This window comes from Arvicanthis niloticus, chromosome X (genome assembly GCF_011762505.2).
Source record: "Arvicanthis niloticus isolate mArvNil1 chromosome X, mArvNil1.pat.X, whole genome shotgun sequence".
Taxonomy (NCBI): domain Eukaryota; kingdom Metazoa; phylum Chordata; class Mammalia; order Rodentia; family Muridae; genus Arvicanthis; species Arvicanthis niloticus.
This window is the reverse complement of record NC_047679.1, coordinates 112,928,480-112,950,416: the sequence shown is the minus strand read 5'-3', so window position 1 is coordinate 112,950,416 and position 21,937 is coordinate 112,928,480. Positions and strand designations below refer to the sequence as shown.

Here is a 21,937-nt window from a genome sequence, read left to right as displayed (position 1 = left end):
AGAAAGGGGGGGGGATTAGGGGAGGGGAGGGGGAGAGGCAGGAACTGAGAAGTGAAGAAGTGAAGAGGGAGGGAACACTGGTCTGGATCTAAAATAAAAAAATTTCCTAGAATAACATTTCAAACACTTGACTATTAATGTTATTAAATATTTCCAAGTTTTGTTTTTATATTCATGATCAAATATGAACAGTTTAATAACTTGTCTTTTTAAATGTGCATTTTGAGCCAGGAGGCCTTGGTTCGCACCTTTAATCCCAGCAGTGGAGAGGCAGAGGGAAGTGGGTCTCTGAGGCCAGCCCGGAATACAGAGCAAGTTCTAGGACACCCAGGGCTACATAGAGATGCCCTGTCTCTAAAAGACAAAAAGCAAAACAAAACAAATCATTTTTCCAGAGAAGCTTAACAAAAAAAATGTGGTTATAAATGTGAAACTTTAAACAAATTTTTGGACTTAGTAGGTTAAACTCACTGTAGTTAACATTGCTCTCAATGAAGCATTTGGAAGAACTCTTTAAATTCTATTTTTCTCTTATATAATCTACCCTCATCTTACAGTGAGTGTTCTCCAACTTAAAAAAAAAAAAAGATGTGTATAAGTTGTCCTTTTCTAAACTTATATAGCTTATATAGAAAGAAATTAGTCTTTCGCTGTTAGTGCATAATTAAATTAAGAGAACGGCTTCATTCCTTTTTGTAGGTGTGGTTCTGGGATCCTTCTGATGTCTTCCTCTTGTACTGGAGGGAATCTCTCAGGTCACACATTACATAAAGGCCAGGTTCCTTTCATTGCTAAGAATTGAGCAAGACACATGGTGGTACTAGTAGTTAAAGTCTAGACTTACTAGAAGTAAAATAAAAGCATAAACTCTGCTGCACAGAACAGGAATGGCCTGAATAAGTGAGTGTATGTTTCAAGAACCCCATTTGAGGTGTCCAGGTGCTTCTTATTACAAAAGGAAAAGTAAAGGTTCTCTAAAAGGTTGGACCCTTGGTTGGTTGGTCTTGTGATTTAATGTGCTTTGCTGGGAGGGTTTTGTACAATTCTTAGGGCCGTCAAAGGGATGCTTTTGCTTTGGTTTTGTAATCCTATGATTCATGGTCATGTGTGGCTGGCCCTATTTTCCTGCCTTATTTTCCACGGGTCTATATTTCCAACGTGAAATAAGAATTTTAAATATTAGCCGGGCTGTGGTGGCGCACGCCTTTAATCCCAGCACTTGGGAGGCAGAGGCAGGTGGATTTCTGAGTTCGAGGCCAGCCTGGTCTACAGAGTGAGTTCCAGGACAGCCAGGGCTACACGGAGAAACCCTGTCTCGAAAAACCAAAAAAAAAAAAAAAAAAAAAAAAAAAAGAATTTTAAATATTAATCAAGTTTCTAAGGAGTTGTTTATGTTTCAAGTTTTACCAAGAGTTCCAGAGATGAAATAAGCACTTCGAGTGTTCTCTGTGTACTTAATTTACATAGCATGCTTTTCCTTTTAAGGTATATTATCTTTTTTCACTGTGCCTGGTCTTCATATATATAAAGTACATGCTTCTTACTCCCTTAATTTATCAACAGACATATGGCATATGAGCAGTCCGTGTCTTTGAAAATGCTCCTTTATTCAACAAGCCCACCTTCCTCTTTTCCTTTACTGAGCTGACTTAAATGACAACTTTTAAAAAGCTGTTTGCTGTGTCCCTACTACACCCTTCCTGTGATATTGCCCCCAGGTAAGTAATAAGGTCTTTCCCAAACAAACCCCCAGACAGTTGTGTTGTGTGCTAGAAACATTCCTCTATGGAGTAAGTATGTTGTAGGCATTGTCTGTCACTGTCTTGTTAAATAGTATGCCCTACTGCAAGAATGGAGCCATGTTAATGATAATGCCACCATGTAAATGGCCAGTTGTTATCTGGTCAGCCAAACATTCAGTCTCTTAAATCTCCAAACCATCCAAAATAGCAATGTAGGGAGTAATTAAATAAAGGGGCACATATTATGCAGTATAGTATACTGGTTCAAGATACAGGTGAAAGTACCTAGGCAGGAGTAGTATATTGCCAAATATTCCTGGGGTCAGGAACCTAAGAAACAGTGAGTGAGCCAAGTTCCATTAAAATCTGAACATGTGCTTTTGATTTCATTCCAATGTCTAGATCACAGCCTGATACATAATACATAGTTATTAAATGTATTTAAGATTGAGCCAGTTCACTCCTATAATCTTAATTACAAAGTGGAGTAAAACCGTAAGACCATGGGGAGTGCCTACTAGAAATAAAATGCAAATTCATAATCAAACTCACTCGGGGCCAGGAGCATGTGGTAAAATATTGACTCTTAGGATAGTGTTAGAGCCCACCGTTTCTTTCTGTAGGCTTCACAAGATGGCAGTCACCTGGGTGCATGTTGTTAAGAAAAATCAAGGAATCTCATAGGGTAGACCAGTGGGATTCTGGGAACAGTCCCCAGCTTGATTAAGCAACTTCCCTTCCTTCATATTTGGATTTGCTCCAATTCTTGCCTGTAGATAGGAAATATCTACCTCTCTCACAAAAGGGGATCATGGAAAATGATGGCGTACCCCATGCAGCAATGTTTTTGTTTCAAAAAACACCACCATGTAAACAACTAATAATACACAGAACAACTTCATTCCTAGAGACTGAACAGCAAATTAACCACAGGTAAACAGGATTGATGCTCAGACAACAGCTTTATTGAAGGTATTAATGTGCAGTCTGCCCCAACTACCAGGCACTGCTGAGAGTCTACAGAATTAACAACAACCCTGTGTGTATGGCTTTGGCATTCTAACATGGGCGTATGGGTTCTACTAGAAAAAAAATATTAAATTTAACAAACTGAGTAGGTAATGGAAAATGGAAAATGTCATGGAAAAAGTAAACACTACACAGCAGAAGAGGACTCAGAATTGAAGGCATCTATGACTTTAAATTATACACATTCACTTGCTGGCCTCCCTCTGCATGTTTCTCAAGGGACAAATCAGGCCACTAGCATCATTCTTGACCTTGGACAAACCCAGAATTTAACCTGATGTGCAGTGTTCTTTGCTGTAGACAAAAAAAAAAAAACAGTTTGGGGATGTCTTTGAATAGATCAGGCACCTTCCTAAAGTAAGTCCATACTTCCAACAAAATTACCAGGGCATTTCTAAGAAAAAAAATGTATTTAGCATGCATTTGGGCTTACCATTGCTATTACTATTCTACAAAGCAGGCCCTTCACTACCCATACAAGTAACACTGAAGGATTTGGTTCCTACAGTACTTGTACTGGGGTCATTGTAACTGCTCTCCAGAAATAGTTGGGTTGAATGCTCTGCACAGCAATCACATTGACGAGGTCATCTGCTTTCGGCATATATCCAGAAGGAAGTTTAAGAGACTCCAAGGTGAAAAAGATGGTGTCTTCCAACACCCCAGTTCTTCCATCTATTTTGGTAACTCGGACCTATGGGAAAAATGGCAGCAGTGAGTGTAGAAAATCATAATCCATGGTCATAGACTCTGCCTTTCTCTCCGGCCCTAAGCAGCAGACTCCTGCATTCCATCACTGATTCCCACCCTGCTTTCCATGTTGGCTAGGTGTTGTGTAAACACCCGCACCCCCACCTCCACCTCCACTTGGGTCCAACCTCACAACGATCAAAACAGTTTCTGAGGATGGGCACCCACCAGGTCTCCACTGAGAGAATTTTGCTCTAAATAATTATAATGGGTGTGAACTTGTAGTTAAGGCTGATTGCTTGAAAAGAAAGGAGTGAGAAAGGAATGTGTTGTTAACCTTTTCCTCTACTTCCTTGGGTGATTAGAAGCACATTCCTTCATTTTTCCAATGGTGCAAAACAAATTCCAGCCAACTTGTTTTCAGTTTTTACTACCCATATCATACCCACAGTGAGGAGTTCAAGTGACACTCCACCCATTTTTCTTAACAATTCCAAGAAACCTGATCATTGGGTATTTTTTTTTTGGTTTTTTTTTTTTTTTTTTTTTTTTTTTTTTTTTTTTTTTTTTTGGTTTTAGAACATTCTAATGCCTCCCAGATAAACTATACTAAGTTCAATTTTATTACATACTACACTAATCTCATCATTTCCTTTCAGAATTACAATAATTTTTATTCAATTTACATCATGATCATAGCCTCCCTTGCCCACTCCTCTTCTTGGCTCACCCCCCAAATCTTTCTTCCGTCCCTCTCCCATTGACTATCACCCCACCCTGGGACATCCAGTACCAGCAGGACCAGGGACTTCTGGTACCAGCAGTGCCAGGCACATCCTTTCCCACTGAGGCCTAACCAGACAGTCCAGGTAGGGGCAAGGGGATCCAATGGCAAGGAACAGAGAAGACAGTCCCTACTCCACTTGTAAGGGGACCCACATGAAGACCAAGCTGTACATCTGCTACAAATGGAGGGGGGGGGCTAGGTCCAGCCCATAGGTGCTCTTTGGTTGGTGGTTCAGACTTTGTGAGACCCTGTGGGCCCATGTTAGATTGTTCTTCTGGTTTCCTTGACCTCTCCAACTTGCTCACTTCTATCCCCCACTCTTCCACCACACTCCCCTGGCTCTGCCTGATGTTTGGTGGTGGGTCTCTGCATCTGCCTCCATCCACTTATATAGCCAAACAGTTATTTTTGGTTTCCTAACACTTGTAATATAACCCTGAACAGCAAAAAAAAAAAAAAAAAAAATCACTAAATGTAAGATAAGCAGAAACAAAGGACAAGTACAGCACACAAAAAGTACCTCATTTACATGACGATGTTTCAGGGGCTTCACCAAGGTGACCCTTCTGCTCTGTGTGTCTGGATCATCAGAAAACTCAATTTCCACCAGGTCACCATTATAAGGTTGAAAATCTGTGACAGTCATGGAAGAAACTCAAGTTAGAAGAGGCAATGTGACATTTTACTATTTCCTGGAATGTTAGCCCTGACACAGTTTCCGTCACACATAAAGTACATTTAGAACCCTAGAGTTGCCAAGAACACAGGTTCACCTCCCAGTGTCCCCAGCCACCTCTAGTGTATCTGTGGATTCCTCTGATCTCTGCGGGTACCCGCATACATGTGGCATATGCTTGCACAAAAGCACACATACCCATAAATAGAGGCACTGTTTTGTAAAAGATGAGGGCTGGAGAGGTGGGTTTGCAGCTAAAGGCACTTGTTGTTCTTGCAGCTCATCTGGGTTCAGAGTTTCCGCACCCACATGGAGGCTACAGATGCCTATAACTTCCATCCCCAGGGCCTCTGTTGGCATTCAAATAGTGCTGTACACATACATGTGAGCAAACCTCTCTCACATACACAGAACATTTTTAAAAAGATAAAAGTAAAAAAAATATGTCTGGAACAGTCTGAGGCAGTACAATGACCTGCGCAATGAACAGAAAGGAAGTAACAGATTCATTACGCAGTATAGGGCAAAGCAAGATGATTTTCGTTCTGCTTTCCATTCTTTGAGTTTCTCATTGAGGAAATGATGGAGGCTGTAGCTTAGTTAGCATGGGCAAGAACCAGGATTCTATTTTGAGCAACACAAAGATAATAAAAACAGCAATGAAGAACTGTTTGCCATTTTCACTAGATTTCATAGTGCTCACTTAACAGCATTTATTCTGACAAATATAGATGTGGCTGGCTGAGGCCCTTAAGACTGCTGGGGCTCAGCAACACCTTCTTTATTAGCCACTGTCTTTTCTTACCCTAGAACAGCCTGCTACTATGACTAACCCTATTTCACAGAAGTAAGCCTCTCCGCCTATGCCTTGGGTCCTATCGTCTATTTATAGCTCAGGGACCTGACTCCATCATTTCTTCCTGCTCTCTTCAGCACCTTTAGTCATATCCTTTGCACTACAAACATGTCCAAGTCCCTTCCACTCTGAGAAGAATATTCTAGCATCCTTCCCTGTTGTTGACAACTTCCTGTTGGCATAGCGACAGGCTAATAAACTGTCTTTGGAACTTAACAATCACAGGGACCCTTTCCTCTGAAAACAGAATTTCTGAGGGAAAATGTCATAATGTCCTAGACACCACCAAGCAGTCATGATTGGAGAGTACCTAAGATAACAACTAATATCAAGTTGAAATTTTTGACATCCAAGAAAACTAAACTAAAAAGGAGTTTTGTGTAGCTGGGACAATGTCACTCTTTTTGTCCAAGTTAAATGGCACTTGACTAAGCTACAGCTACAGGAAGTCCCTGTTTCAAGGTGAGGGAGCAGGGTGTTATAATAAAGATATCAAGCTTTCATTAGGTTTATATTATATGAGATTTACATTTCATTATGCATAAAACTGTTTTTCATTTTGTCTTGGTTTTCCAATTTGGTTATTAAAAGCATAAAGTGGCTGGGTCTAAAGTCCAGGTTACACAGTACACAGCCCAGTCAGCCTTCTCTGATTCTTCCTAGCACTGCTTTTGCCCAGTGTTTTTCCCATCAGCCTAGTTTAATGGATTCACATGTCTGTCTCTCCTGATGATACTATGAACTCTTAATAAGCAAGGTTTAATGAAGCCTTCTATATTTTGTCCTCTGCCTTCAATATCTAGTATTCTCTTAAACAAAATTAAAGTCCGACAGACTCTTTAGATGAACATGTCGTTGTTTTAGATATAAAACAATAAAATGTTGTATCAGATAAATACAAATAGAATTCAACACTGAGTACACATATACATGACTTTTCAGGCTATTTCCAGGCCTTACTTTAAAGCATTTGAAGTATTATGAAATGGTATCTTTTCGTTTGTGTAATGATGTTAGAATAGAAATTCAATACCTATATAAATAAAAAGTTGTACAAATATTAGTGTGTCCAAACAAATGAAGATGTAACAAATGATAGCATGAGACTTTTGTGGCCCTTGTTACAAACTATTTTCAAACTCCGGTAGTCCACTTCACATATTGAAGTGAAGATAAAAAGTACGGAGTACGGGACTGGGAATGTAGCTCAGTGATCAAGCCCTTGCCTAGCAAGCACAAGCCTGAGTCTGATCCATGCAAAGATCCAAGTACATTGCACTAGTAATTGTAATACGAAAATCCTCTCATCAAATAAACATGTTCCAAATTTGACCCTGAAAATGAAGCCTACACCGAACTGGTAATATTTCAAATGGGTGGAACCTAATTTTACATTTAAAAATGTGAGTTGTACCTTTACAAGCAATGTCTAGAGAGAAGGTCAATTCTTGATCATTGTTGCCAGCCTCACCCACTAGAGAGGTGATACAGCCAAGTAAAACTCTCATGGGAGTTTCTGATGGTTCTTCACCATGGTCATTGAAGAAAGCATCCACCTGTATGTCAAACAAACTAACTTAAAAATGTTTCTTCAAACAAGCCAAAAGCTAAAAATAAAAAAATAAAAAAAATCTGACCCCCCCAAAGTCATTGTTCAACCAATAGTTCGAATAATGATCATAGACAACTGACACATAAATTGGCATGCACTAATGAAATAATACTTGGGCTTCATATCATCTACTGTGGTTTTAGAGTAAATTAGGACACTTGAGAATTCAGAGCGTTGCTACATACATTGATTATAACTGATAAGCCAGCATCAACACGCTATAAAATCCATAGTTTACAGCAGGGCTCAGTCTTTGTGTTGTTCAATCATAAATTTTAAAATTTTCTTCTAAAACCATTATTTGCATGTCTGCCAGACTTAATACACTGTTAGTATTTATGCAAAAAATATATAGCTTCTACTTATCAGTAATTAAGCATCAAAAGGGAGTAAAAGACAATTCAAAGTAAGTCATGGTATGTGATAAGAACTTTAAAAATTGGTCCCTGGACTTCCAAAGCAAAAGAGAATTAAGATGAAGAATATTAAGAATATTAAGAATACAGAAAAGGTTTTCAGGAAGTGATTTTTGACCTGGGCTGTGAAAGAAAAGATTATCTGGTAAGTTGAGCTGGAATTTATGTTTGTCTCTATGTGTGTTTGTATATCTACATGTGTATGTGTGTGAGGGTCACTGAACTGGGAAAGGGATTATGAGACAGGAGGAACAGGGAAAAACAGGGTAATAGAATTCATGGGACATAAAAGCAGAAAGGGGGAGGGGAGGAAGGTAAGGGACACACAGTGAACAATAGGGAAGCAGTGGGGACAGGGGGAAATAAGGGCAAAGCATAATAATACATAGGCATAAAAACGGCATAATGAAACCCATTACTTTGTATTCGAACTTTAAAACTCATTTTAGATTTTGTGTTTGAGTGTTTTGTCTGCAAGTATGTATATGTGTCATTGTTGCTAAAATTTCTTCCCATGGAGAGAGGTGAACAGCATCTATCTACCCTCTCTCCTGAGATCCCAATGACAATGAGAGACAGGATTCCACCGGAGTTCACTCTCAGGAACCAATGAGTTTCTTAGGCTTCCTTCCAGAGCATAGGTGAGGGGTTACTTATGGGGCTGTGGGCACTGCTTCCCCAGCCAGCCACATCTGGAAAGCTTTACCTAGCAGAGAAGAGGGTTTCCTATGGCTGCATAGACAAAACTATCTCCTCACCCCAAAACAGTCTTCCCTGGCCTCCATATTGACTCTAGCCTCTTCTCCAGGCCATATGCAGAGTTAATCATAGAGTGCAGTTGGATATTTAGGTGGAAGCAGGAGAGTGACTGAACAGGTAACAAGCCCAACTGGCATGATCTTTTGAAAGGAGGCATAGCTAAATGCACCAAATACCAGTTGCTTGACTTGACATGGACCTGTCCAGTTCCTTCAGAGATCAAAAGCAGAGACCTGAAGATGTTACCAGATCCCCTGGATCTGGAGTTACAGATGGTTGTGAGAAACCATGTCGGGGCTGAGGATCGAATTGGTCCTCTGCAAAAACAGCAAGTGTTCTTAACTGCTGAGCCATTTTTCCAGTTCCCAAGCTAATTTAAGAAGATTCAACAACAACAGCAGCAGCAACAACAACAACAACAGTAATAAAAACTAAAAATCAGGAAAAGGGAGAAAAGGAGAAATTGGTGTTGGGCAGAGGGCTAGGGAGACAGCACAGAAACAAAAGAAAGGTAACTAATCTAATGCTAAGATTCCAGAATAGAAAGCCGGGCAGTGGTGGCGCACACCTTTAATCCCAGCACTTAGGAGGCAGAGGCAGGTGGATTTCTGAGTTCAAGGCCAGCCTGGTCTACAGAGTAAGTTCTAGGACAGCCAGGGCTATACAGAGAAACCTTGTCTTGTAAAACAAAACAAACAAAAAACAACAACAAAAAAAAACCCCCCAAGATTCCAGAGTAGAGCATCTGGGGAGACGAAAGAACATTGAGCTAAATGTGAGAAAAGAAATCTAATGGCCATATGCCACCTTAAATATGATCAGTCTCCTCTGATCCTGGAAGCTAAGCAGGGTTAGGTCTAGTTCACTCTGGGATGAAAGAAAATAACCAAGAGCTGTAGGGTCTAAAAATCACAGCTAATTTAGAACTTTATCTAAAATAATAATAAAGCATCTGCATTTTTATTTCTTAGAATTATAGACATCTTTATCTTATGTTTTGCTTTTCTCATTACAAAAATAACACATGTTCAGCATATAAAATGTAAAAAAGACAGAAAAGCAAGAAAATCACATATAATTCACAAATCCATTCCCTAGTCAATAACCGCTGGCCATGTTCTCAAGAAATGACCAAGATAACAACATCTTGACCTGCTCTTACCCTGACTCCATTTTGTATCTGCTCAGGCAATTTTCATTCCTAATTCCATGAACAGTCGCATCTGCCTTGGCCACACATTAGAGGCTTTTTAGGGTCCTGACCATGGCCTAGATGTATAATCTAAGTACCTATTGAACACATAACCAAAACTAATCTAATGGTTTTCTCCTGACCTATATCTAACAATGTCATTGCAGTTTTTTTGCCTTTATAAACTCTGTATCTTGAACATCGGTGCCCAGAGTTCAGTGTAGCAATAACCTACTCTCTACTGTCAGCTAATAAAGGACTCACATTTGGTTTTATATGTTAGTAGTCTGTAACTTTCTTCCCCGGACTTGTTCCAGATAATTTACCTACACACCCTTTTAAAGGAAAGTGTAATACCACACATGTATAATAAATACATAAAAAATGGGCACAAATAAACCAGTTTAGTTTAACTTTTAAAGGATATCATGGCATCCTATGAAAAGGAAGTGTCGTTAATTTAGGGGCACCATTCCACAGTTGGGCATAAAATTTATAATCTAATACATTACATATTTTCCTAATAATATACATGTTGGATCAGGAGCAGAATGTTGTGCTCAAAAGTTTCCAGTGAGAGTCTCCACAGCTGCTGGCCTATGGTATGAGCCCAGAGGCCCTGGGCTCCATTGTGCCTTGCCTCAGCTTAGCTCCTACTATAATATCTGCTGTGGCTCCTGAAGCCTACAGAGCCCCTGGGTACCCTGATGGGAGCAATGCCCTGCTGAAGGGAAGAGTTAAAAGAAACCATCCTGTTGGGAGGCCTCCTGGGAGGCTGTACTGAGGCTGGTAAAGTCAGCCAGGCAGGGCCAGCAGTCCAGAAACTGAAGGAAGCCTGTGCAACCTGGGACAGTGGAAGAGCAGCCTTTGTTAGCTTGTAAACTTGGCTGCCTTGCTCATCTTACCAGGTCCTCAGAAAGAAGAAAAGGACGCCATTGCACAGACTCAACATTGTCCTACTTTTTCTCACTAATCCCTGCCCCGTCTAACCCCTAGCCTTAGGCTTCACCCAGAGCTGAAGCTGTTGTCTCAATCCTGGGGCAACTGCCTTTGCTGCAGATTGGCCAGAATGTACCCAGCTGGCCTTGTCCTGCCTCTGTGAAGATTTCCTTTGGGGCATGGAGTAAATTGAGGCTGCTTGCCTGAAGTTGTCTCTGAACTGGCTTGGTCTTTGGGACATTCTGTGTTTGGACTGTTTAGAGAGCTTCATCAGTTTTCTTGTTTATCTATTTTTAATTTATTTACTTTTTCTTCTCTTGTAAGATACATCCCTACCACAGCATCCTCCACTCTTCCCAGTCTCCCTCACCCTGCCCCTTTGTGTCTAGTCTTATTGTAAATGACTTTGTTTGTTTGTTTGTTTGTTTGTTTGTTTGTTTGTTTTGAGACAGGGTTTCTCTGTGTAGCCCTGGATGTCCTGGAACTCACTCTGTAGACCAGGCTGGCCTCAAACTCACAGAGATCTTCCTGCTTCTGCCTCCCCAGTGCTGTGTAAATGACTCTTATGTAGCTATTTGCTCTGAATTGCAAATTCACAAGGCCCATTTCACAAGACGTCACTGATGCTGGGGACACTTTTTGGTGACAAAGCTGCCTTTGAGTCACCTGTGATCCTATGACTAATCTGCCTGTATGACTCCAATAAGCCCACTACATATCCAAGTTAGACTTGGCTAAAGTCATTTCTTTGGTCCGTCTCTGGTATTCTATCTGGAATGAGTAGACTTCTGTTCTTACATCCCTAGAAACAAGTAAGGGTGACTCGATCCATGGTTTTTACTGTGACTGTCTAGAAGGAGGAAGTGTTGGTTTACCCTACTCTTGTAAAATGTCTGTCTTGGAGGAAGCCGTGGCCGGGAGATGTTCATGCAGAACTCAGAGGCTCACACTGGGATCTTCTGCGATTGGTCTCCACCTTACCTTTGAGACAGGCTCTCTCACCAAACCAGAATGCCATAACTGGCTAGACTGGCTGGCCAACAAGCCTCAGGAATTCTCCTGTCTCTGCTTCTTCAGCACTGCGATTAAAGGTCAGGCTGCAAGTGGGTGCTGGCCCAGGCCATTGTGCTTATGCAGCAAGTGCTTCAGAGGCTGAGTCACTTCCCTGAACCTCCTTACACTCCTGAAAGCTGATGGCACTTTAGCAAGCATCTAAACAATCAATGGCTTTTTCATCCTCCAGATGTAGCTACAGGCATAACCCATTGCAAAAGAATAACTGAAACTGTGGTGATCCTGATTTATGGGGCTTATTAATTAAATTTGGTTTGGGGGGAAGGAAATGAATGAGAATTTCATGCATTATAAATTCATTTGCACGTTTTCAATTTGGAAGACCTTAGACTCTCCATTTATTATTTAATCTCCATCTCCAGCTGCTAAAACCAATTTCATGATTAGTTATTCACTCAGTTTTATCCACAAATGAAGTACTAGGCTCACATTTGTCTACCACCACTGAGTAGCTATGTGGATGATCCACTGTGCCCTCTGACTTCAGTGCTCTGTCTTCACACTAACAAACAGCCACACTACATGTGGAAACCTAACTGGGTTTCCTCCTCCTCCATTTCCTACTCCTCTTCCTCCTCTTCTTCCTCCTCCTCCTCCTCCTCCTCCCCCTCCCCCCCCCTGTGTGTTCAAGCTCATGGTATGAAAGTTTTGAGACAGGGTTTCTTCGTGTAGCCTTGGCTGTCCTGGAACTAGTTCTGTAAAGCAGGCTTGCCTCAAACTCACAGAGATCTGCCTAGCTCTGCATCTCTAGTGCCAGGATTAATGGCATGTGCCACCACTGTCTGGCTAGCTTTTCACATTTTAGATAGCTAAAAATCTCAGAGATTGACAATACTTCCACTCTTGCCAACCCTGAGAAATAAGGAGTCTCACATTCTGCTCCTGCTGGTGTCAATTAGTACAGTAATAATAATAACCTTTATTTGCAAGTTCGATCAAAATGATAAGTATCTGAACTGGGGTGCTAGATTCAGATTCTGTAAATATAAAAATGTTTTAAACTGGGAAACTCCATAGTAAGTAAATTATACGTCAATAAAGTTATTTAAAAAAATAATTAAGGTATATGTCTGTTCATCTAGTAATTAACAAATAACACAGACCTATTATTTGCATTATAAAAGGAAGTTACAGGATAATATAAACTCTAATAATTATTGTTAAATACTGAGTAATAGATCATGCAATTTGCACTTTTCTAAATACATACTACTACAAACTAGAAGAGATGACCCATGAAATTCCCTAAATTACACTTCAGCTTCCATCCACTGCAACATGTCTATTTAAGAGGGCTGAAAACTAGAAGCCACAGTGAAGGAACTCAGAAACAGAGAGAGTATCCAGGATACAAGTCTTACTGTGACTTCGTTCAGTCCATCAGTGCTTTGTTCTTCCACAGCTGCAGGAAGTTTTTGTTCAACTTTCAGAGGGTTGTTGTCAGTCCCGACGTCAGCACTGAAGTGGACGTGCTCAGTGATCCAGTTATGGTTACTACAGGACACTGTCACAACGCGCTGTTTGTTTTGTAATGTGGTATCATCTAAAAGATGAGTAAAGACAAATTTATTCATATAAATTATTTTCAAGTGCAAACACACACTAAAAATAAACCCTATCAGAGAAACTGTGGTAAATGATCATCTAAGTCTAGAAATAAAGTAACTTTGATTTGAGATAGACATTGGGTTGGTGAGCAATGATTAAACATGGAGGACTCTGGAGGGAGAATGACAAGGTTTAAATTGGTGTGTGTGTGTGTGTGTGTGTGTGTGTGTGTGTGTGTGTGGTCTTTTGTTTGTTCAATCTGGGTGTGTCAGGGCATGATTTCTGCTGAGCCACAAACTAGCTTGCGCATTCTCTTTGCCGTCTACCCAATTTACTTGGCTCTAGCACAGACAAGGTAATTCTGGAGTTTCTTTTGTTAGAACAGAGATAACCATTCACCCCAGCTACATTTTACATCATTTACTGGCTTCTCACTAACAAACCTTCATAATAACCCATTGTACAGGCAATCAGTGGCAGACTCCAGAACATGCAGGAATACAAAGTGAGTGAGTAAACTTTGATTCCTGTCTCCTTACTGATCATAGATATAGAATTAATTTGTTTGGCTTCTGATATAGGTTGGTCTTAAATATCATCTATAAGCTAACTTATCAAAAGTTTGGTCCCCAATGTAGGAATGTTCAGAAGTGAAACCTTTGGGTTAGGAAGGCTCTAACATCATTAGCTGAGTAATCTATTTATGAATTTCTATAGCTTCATGAATTGGGACTAAAGGCCTTTATTATAAAAGTTTATCTTTTTCTCTCCCTCCTCCTGACTGTCATGAGTTGAGCAGCTCTGATCCACTACATCTTCCCCACCAAGATGTTCTGTCTTACCAGAATCCCAGAAACACAGTCAAGTGATCATCGATTGAACTCTCGGACAATATAAGCCACAAGAAACCCTTCTTTTAAGTTAACTTGTCTCAGGCATTTTAACACAATAACAGAAAACTGGTTCAAACACATGCTCAGTTAAGAAACAAAAGCAGTAGGCTAGCAAAATGGCTCATCGTGTAGATGTACTTGTCCCCAAGCCTGACAACTTGAATTTAATCCCATGATGCTGCAAAATGATAGGAGAACTGATTCCTGAGGTGTGCTGTTGCACAGCTGTACACACACATGCATCAAAACAAATAGATAATTCTTAAGATAAAGTAATCAAGAGAAACTACTACTGTAAATACAGAAGGGAATCTTCCTATAACCTATGGTAAACTAAAACAAATGAGTTGATGAAAACCTGGCTTAACTGGGAGACCTGGGCTTAATTTTTTTAAGTATGTAGATAAGTGCAAAAATAGGACACAAACACTTCCCCTCTCCCACCCCCACCCTCTACCCTTTCTCTGATTTCCTACCTCTGACTTCTTTGTTTAAAACCTATCTTGTTATTCGTTAAGAATTCCCTACAATATATTTTTTATCAAACCTACCCTACCTGTTTCAGTTCCTCCCAGATCTACCCCACCTCCCTAGTCACCCAACTTACTAGTCTCTCCCAGTTTTTCTTTTAAGCCCATTGAGTCCAATTTGTGTTGCCCAAATACTTTTGGGTCTAGAGCCTGCCCTGGAGGGTGGTCGACCTAGCAGTGGTCATATCCTTAAAGAAAACTGGTTCTCCCTTTCGTAGCAGCTAATTGCCAGTAGCTCCTCACCCCTCACTCCCTTTGCTTTCTTTGCCTTTTGCCATACTTTGTTCTTTTTATTTTAAAGAATTTTTTAAGAAAAATTGTGGGTGTGTATGCACACACACACACACATGCGTGTGTGCGTTCGCAAGCGTGAACATGTGTGCATGCTTGTTGCTCCTGAGTGTATGTATGTGAACCACGTGCCCTCAGAGGACAGAAGGATACTTCTGAGACCGAAGAACTAGAGTTATTGGGCAGTTGTGAGCAACAATGCGGCATTGGGAGCTGAACCCCGATCATCTAAGAACAGTAAGTGCTCTAGAGTTATCTCTGTAGCCCCCATTATTTTAAAGCCTTCGTCATTCCTTTGGGAAGGGGAGTTCTGGAGTGAGTCCATGCAAGACTATTCAGCGGGTGGCATACCAGGGTGCGGGGCAAGGAACTGGCGATGCCCTACTCTGTCAATAAAATGGCGCTGCTCTGACCAGGCACGGGTTTTCTAAGTTTCTTGGACTCTGGACCAGAGATAGAACACACCTCTAAGAGAACATCTCTTTGGACAAAGAATTAGTGCAGTACCTTCCAGGAGCCTCTGCTGCTCTTCTCTCGCCTCCGTTGGGTCTTCTTTCCTTTGAAAGAGGGCATGAAGTCTGGAAATTAACCGGTGCATAGTTCGTTGTCTGAGCAAGCTTGGGCACCAGGTGGTACCAGGAATAAGGCTTCCTTCTATCTAGTTCTTTGTCTCCCAGGAGAGCCCGAATCACAGCACCTCTCACAGACACAATTCCGTTCTCTGTACAGCCTCTCTAGTCTAAGACTCCCACGGGGAGGTGGGGGCAGAACTGGCACGTGTGGAGTGCCAGTGTATCTGCCCAACCAGCCAATAGGAGAGCAGTTTACTCAAGGAACGCTACTGACCTATGGCAAACAGGGAAGATGACCTTTACATGCTTGCCCCCATCACGTAGCACTGAAATCCAGTACTCAATCTAAAATGGCCTCCACCCATACAGTTTTATAGGTTCGGGTTTTTATTGTTGTTGTCATTGTTTCATCGGTAAGGCTTTTTTTCCTGTGTTTTTGAGACAGGATTTCATTCGAACCTAGGTTGCCTCAAACTCATGACAATCTCCTGTCTCAGTTTCCTGAGTGCTGGGATTATAGGCATGAGCTATATCACATCCTACTGGACTGTTTCTACTAGAGGAAAAACACAGGAAACAGACATCGCTGTTTGTTTACAGCAAGAGATTATTGCTTTAAAATCTTAAAAAACAAGCCATGGTTTCCTGACTAGAACTCCAGAAGCTCTGGAAACAACAGCAAGAATGAGGCAATCAGTAGACGACCGGGTTAACAAAAGCTAGTATGTGCCTCTCTTCCTGCAGCCGAGCAATGTGCTGAAAGGGTGGGCCCAGCCTCTGTTGTCAAGAACGAGTAGGAGTACAAAAAAGTGGAGAATAGTCTTTTAGAGACTTTTAAAAAGTAACAAAAAAAGAACAAAAAAACCCCTCTAAGAACTGGCATTGGACAGGACATGCAGCTCAAAGGAGATCTTATCTGCTTTGTCAGACCGCTCTGCTACAACAGGCTACAATGGCAAAAGGCTCGCTTCCATAAATGGCCAAAAACAAAACAGCCCATGCCTCTTGTGAATAACCAGATCATCAAATAGCTACCCAGCTGCTCAAGCTCACCTACAAGTACATGCCAGCTCACAAATGACCACCGTTAGAGCTGATGGTCTTCCTGTCTCCCTTATGTTACAAGTTGAGGTTCTCCTGTTGCATCATCAAGGGAACACCAGAACAGGGAAGCTGCTCTACAGGAAGACATGGACCAGCACTCTCTTAACACAGATTAAATTTGTCTTTACAAAGGTGCTCTGGTTAAGCCGGTTGAAGTTCTGAGAACTGATGACAAGTAATGCAGGGAGATGTGCCATCTTGGGTCCCAAATCTGTGGCTCACAGAGCTAAGCTGCAGAAGAGTAAGGCTAAGGAACTTAACTTTGCTAAACAGACTGATTTTGACCATCGCTGATTTTGTTGTGTGTGTAGGTGTAGTGTGCGTGTGTTCGAGACAGGGTTTTTCTGTGTAGCCCTGGCTGGCCTGGAACTCTAACTGTAGACTAGGATGGCCTTGAACTCAGAGATCTAACTGCCTCTGCCTCCTGAGTACTGGGACTCAAGTCCCGCACCACCACTGCCTGGCCTAAATTTCTTGCACATAAGTATAATTTTTTTAAAAAAAAAATCATTCAAAAAATGCTATGTGTGTTTAACAATGGACTATTAGCCATAAAAATTAATAAAACATGAGGCAGTGGTGGTGTATGCCTTTAATCCTGGCACTTGGGAGGCAGAGGCAGGCAGATCTCTGAGTTCGAGGCCAGTGTAGTCTACAGAGCAAGTTCTTGTACAGCCAGGGCTATGTAGAGAAACCCTATCACAAGAAACAAAACAAAACAAAAATAAAAAAAGGAGGAGGAAGATGAATAAAATCTAAACTACAGTGAAGTGCTATATCGTATCTACTTAAATGTTCAATATTTTAAAAAGATGGGCATTAGCAAGTGTTGGACAGGGTATAAAACAGCTATAATGCTCACACAATGAGCTCGTTCACATTGTTCAGTGGCAAAGCAGCTAAAACAACATCTCCCCTGGGCTGGGCTGTTCCTCAGAAAACTAAAAGCAGAATGACCGAATGCCCCGTGATTTCACTGCTAGACATATTTCCAAGAGAATGAGACTATATGAGCACCTACTCATACATTTACAAACAAACAACTTTGAACATTTTGTTCTACGTGAAAGAAGTCAGTCACAAATACCAAATACTAAATCAGGCATGATGGAACATTCCTGTTGTCCCAATACTCAAGAGGTGGAGACAGAAAGATTGCTGATAAAAGATTGCTGAGTGCCTCAGGCTAGCCTGCAATATATGACGTAGTACACAGAGAGGGAGGGAGAGACAGAGAGACAGATGTTTTTCTTCTTTTCTTTCTTAGTAACTGACTTGCTTACTTCTCTCTCTTTCTCTCTCTCTCTCTGTCTTTCTTTCTTTCTTTTTTTGAGAGGATCTCACTCTGTAGGCTGGATATGGGCAATTTTCCTTCATCACCCTCCCAGTGCTGGGATAACAGAAGGAAGCTACCACGTCCAGTTTCAGTTCTGTGGTTTAAAAAGATGAACTTTGCACTATGAGAATCACATGGTGTCTTAGTCACTGTTCTATTACTGTGAAGAGACACCATGACCAAGACATCTCTTAGAAAAGAGATCACTTAATAGGGGCTGGCTTACAGTTTCAGAGGTTTAATCCATGACTATTATGGCGGGGAGCATGGCAGCAGGCAGACATGGATTCCTGGAGTGGACTCTCAAATGTGCAAGCACATGAGCACAATAATAGAATTAAAAATATCGAAGGAAACCTTAAAATAACAAGATAAAACTGCTACTTTTCAGCATAAGGCCTATATTGAGAGACGATTCAGTTCTTGTCAATCATTCTAGCACCAAGTGCTCAGGAACCTCGTGACAGTACGTTACACATGATGGGAGACACTTCACTGTATGATCTGAAGCATCCTTTCCAGTTTCAGAATTTGGTGGCTCCGTGTTCAAGTTCTAAATTCCATTGTCATTACAAAGTTATATATAGGCTTTGGTAAGACATGTTTGTTTATAGGAAGTACACCATAAATCCATGAATAAGCAAACTGAACTAAGGCGTGTAACTCCGTGGTAGTGAGTTTGGCGAGCACACACAAGAGCCTAGCTTCTATCACTGGTACTGAAGGGGAGACTCAATGGGTTAAAGGGGCTTGCCACCAAGCCTGCTGGAGACCTGATTTTCATCCCTGAGCCCACACAGTGGAAGGAGAGAAGCAGTTCCTCCAAACTGTCTTTTTACCTCCACATGTGTGTGACTATTCACATGAGCACATGTGTGTGTGTGTGTGTGTGTGTGTGTGCTTTCACACACATGTGCTCATATTGACATTCACACACACACACACACACAGAGAGAGAGAGAGAAAGAGAGAGAGAGAGAGAGAGAGAGAGAGAAACACACACAAATAAATGAATGAATGAATAATAATTCAAAGATAATCATGTTCTACTTGACATCTTAGCACTTACACTTCCAGTTGCTGCCAAAGTTCAGTGCCACCGGCTAGGGCTCATGCTGGCATGTGGCCTAACAGTACTATAGCTGCCAGCATCACAGACAGTGTCACGGGGAGCTTTAGTGGGGCTCTGCTAGGAGTTGTCTTTTCGACAGGAAGGATATAAAGGCAATCAAGGCGTCAGGAGCTTCTCAATCTTAAATTTACTCATTTTTAAAAATCACCTTAATTAATTAATTAATTAATTAATTAATTTAATGCCCGTGAACATATACATGTGTACGTAGAGTGCCTATGGAAGTCAGAGGATGATCTAACCTGCAGAGTTGATTTTCTCCTTCTATCATAAGGGTCCTGGGGATTGAAGTCAGCTCTTTAGGCTTGGCAGTAAGGGTGCCAAAAGTGTAAAAATTTTGGCATTTGGGCTACAAACAAAAGAATACTCTGAGAAAGGAAATGAAAGAAAACTTCAAATTCATTCAACAGCCAAACCATCTAATCACTAGTTTCATTTTTATTTTTCAGACAGAGTCTGTGCAGACTACCTTGGCCTGGAATTCACAGAGGTCTGCCTACCTCCAGCTCGTGACTACTGAGATTAAAGGTGTGTTCCAACAGGTCCTCAGGTTTTAACAGTATGTTCCCTTATGATTTCATTGTTAGTGTATTAAGAAAAGGCTTATAATAACAAAAATGCTTTAGAAATACAAATTAGTGTTTGTAGTGTCTGAGAAGCTGAAAATAAAATACAAACAGCAAGGGGGCTGAATCGCAAGCTGGTTGAGGTCTTGGTTTTAAATGTTCTCTGCTTTGGTTTATTTGATTAGGCTGACTCTTGCAAGATGAACTATAAGGTATTATTTCACAGAACAAAGTATGATACTTTACAGTTATCATGGTTTTCGTTACTGGTCTTTTCATCATACCCTAAAGAAGTTTAAAAAAAATTGTTTTTCGTATTTAGCGACGAAGCATGTGTGTCTGCTGTCGGTTGCTGCAGCCCTGAAGATATGGCTTACCTTTGCTTTGTCTTGAACCTGATGCCGTAGGGCAAACTGAATTTTAGTAAACATCAACTCCCAAGTTGTTGGCCGTCTTTTATTTTAACAGATTTTGTTTAGGACAGAGTAGAAAAACTTGGGGACAATGGGGTTAAAAAATTCATAGGAACACAACAGGGCTGAAGATTTTTGGCTGTTTTCTTTGAAGTGGAACATTTTTAAAAATATTTGATATTTTATTCTAGTTGAGTTTTTAAAAAGATTTATGTATTGTATCATACTTGTCCTTATATAATAACTACCAGTAATATCAGTGTTTGTTTTTATTTTTTATTCATTTGTCAGCCTGATCACAGCCCCCTTCCCTCCTCTTGCTTAGCCCCCTCCCCTTCTCTGAGGAGAAGCCCCCCCCCCCTTGGGTACCACCACACCCTGGGACATCAAGTCCCAGTAGGACTAAGCACATCCACTGAGGCCCAACCAGGCAGTCCAGGTTGGAGAACCAATGGCAGACAACAGAGTCAGAGATAGCACCTACTCCACTTGCTAGGGGACCCTCATGAAGACCAAGCTGCACATCTGCTTTAAATATGTACGGGGTCTTGTTTGTTTTCTAATGACTGAATACTATTCTATGGTGTTTGTGGACCACATTTTGTTTATCAATTTGTCAGATGATAAACATTTTTTTGGGTTTTTTTGTTTGTTTGTTTGTTTTACTTCTTGGCTAATTGTTTCCTGTGTTGTGCTAACTAAATATTTTAAATTAATAAATTTTGAAGTAAGCTTTTAATATATTGTAACAGTATCTGTCTTCTAATTAATCTATTTAGAACACTTAAATTGAAAAGAATGCTGGGCATGGTGGTGTATGTCTTTTATCCCAGTACTCAGGAGGCAGAAACAATGTGGATTTTTCTGTGTGTGAGACCAGTGTAGTCTATATAGAGAATTACTTGGCAGCCAGGACCACATAGTGAGACCCTGTCTCAAGAACAAAATTAAAATGAATACTAATAGAATTTGAGTAAGACATGTTAACATATTTTTGTCTCTCAATTCTATTTATTTTCCTGTTCCTATTTTCTTCCCATCTTGTAGGCTGTATGAAAACTTTTAAAATTTCATTGTGATTTATGGAATACATTTAAGTAATACATTATAGAATGCAGTCATTTACACTATGCATATTATTGTCTCACACTCTGCTGACATTGACATTTTAAGTTAGGACAAGTGATATAGAATTCTTCCTTCCTTTAGGCCTGCTTAACTTTCTTTTATACATACATTTTTAAATGTCACAACTGCAGGAGAGCATTATGCTAGATGGTGTTTATTTTTTGAGGTTTCAACTTTCAAACATAATTTTTAAAGCACATTAAGGAGGCTGGAGAGATGGCTCAGCAGTTAAGTGCTTACTGATCTTCATGAAAGCATAAGGCCATTTAAGCACACTAGTGTGTAGGGATCATAATTCACAGGAACAAATTAACACCTTCTAAACCATCCTTGGCCTAGGCCCTGAGAAGCCAGTAAGGCAGTGGAGGTTAATTCAGATGTGTGCTACAGGATGACACTGGTCTAGGCTCAGAGGAGACTTACCAAGAGAAACCCAGGCTCAAGGCCTTAAAATTAATAGCTCTGAACAAGAACCTCCTCAGAGAGCAAAGTGGGGTTCCTTTACACAACCTTTGAGGTGGGGCCCTTAAACCAAAGGCTCCAGGCCATGATCTCAGAGTGCAAAGGGGGTGTCCTTTACCTGACCTTTGAAGTTTGGCCCTAAACCTTAAAAGAACACCTCCAGAGGGGACTGGGTTTAGCCCTTTGCAGG

General features: G+C 40.8%; 1 protein-coding gene across 1 annotated transcript; it reads right to left on the bottom strand.

Annotated features, from left to right (window-relative positions):
* Positions 1–2,687: 2,687 nt before the first annotated feature.
* On the bottom strand, positions 2,688–15,761 carry LOC117694112 (cancer/testis antigen 55-like). Its single transcript, XM_034484871.2, has 5 exons — positions 15,542–15,761; positions 13,134–13,315; positions 7,195–7,336; positions 4,769–4,881; positions 2,688–3,465 (listed from the first exon to the last, which is right to left on the bottom strand). Exons 1-5 carry the CDS (start codon positions 15,630–15,632, stop codon positions 3,274–3,276), a joined length of 720 nt encoding a protein of 239 aa, XP_034340762.1. The 5' UTR covers positions 15,633–15,761; the 3' UTR covers positions 2,688–3,273.
* Between the last annotated feature and the right edge of the window lie 6,176 nt (positions 15,762–21,937).

Coding starts and splice junctions, on each gene's coding strand:
- LOC117694112 (XM_034484871.2), bottom strand. CDS start 15,632: ATGCACCGGTTAATTTCCAGACTTCATGCCCTCTTTCAAAGGAAAGAA. Junction 13,316..15,541: donor GCAGCAGAGGCTCCTGGAAG/GTACTGCACTAA, acceptor CTCATCTTTTAG/ATGATACCACATTACAAAAC. Junction 7,337..13,133: donor ATGGACTGAACGAAGTCACA/GTAAGACTTGTA, acceptor TTTGACATACAG/GTGGATGCTTTCTTCAATGA.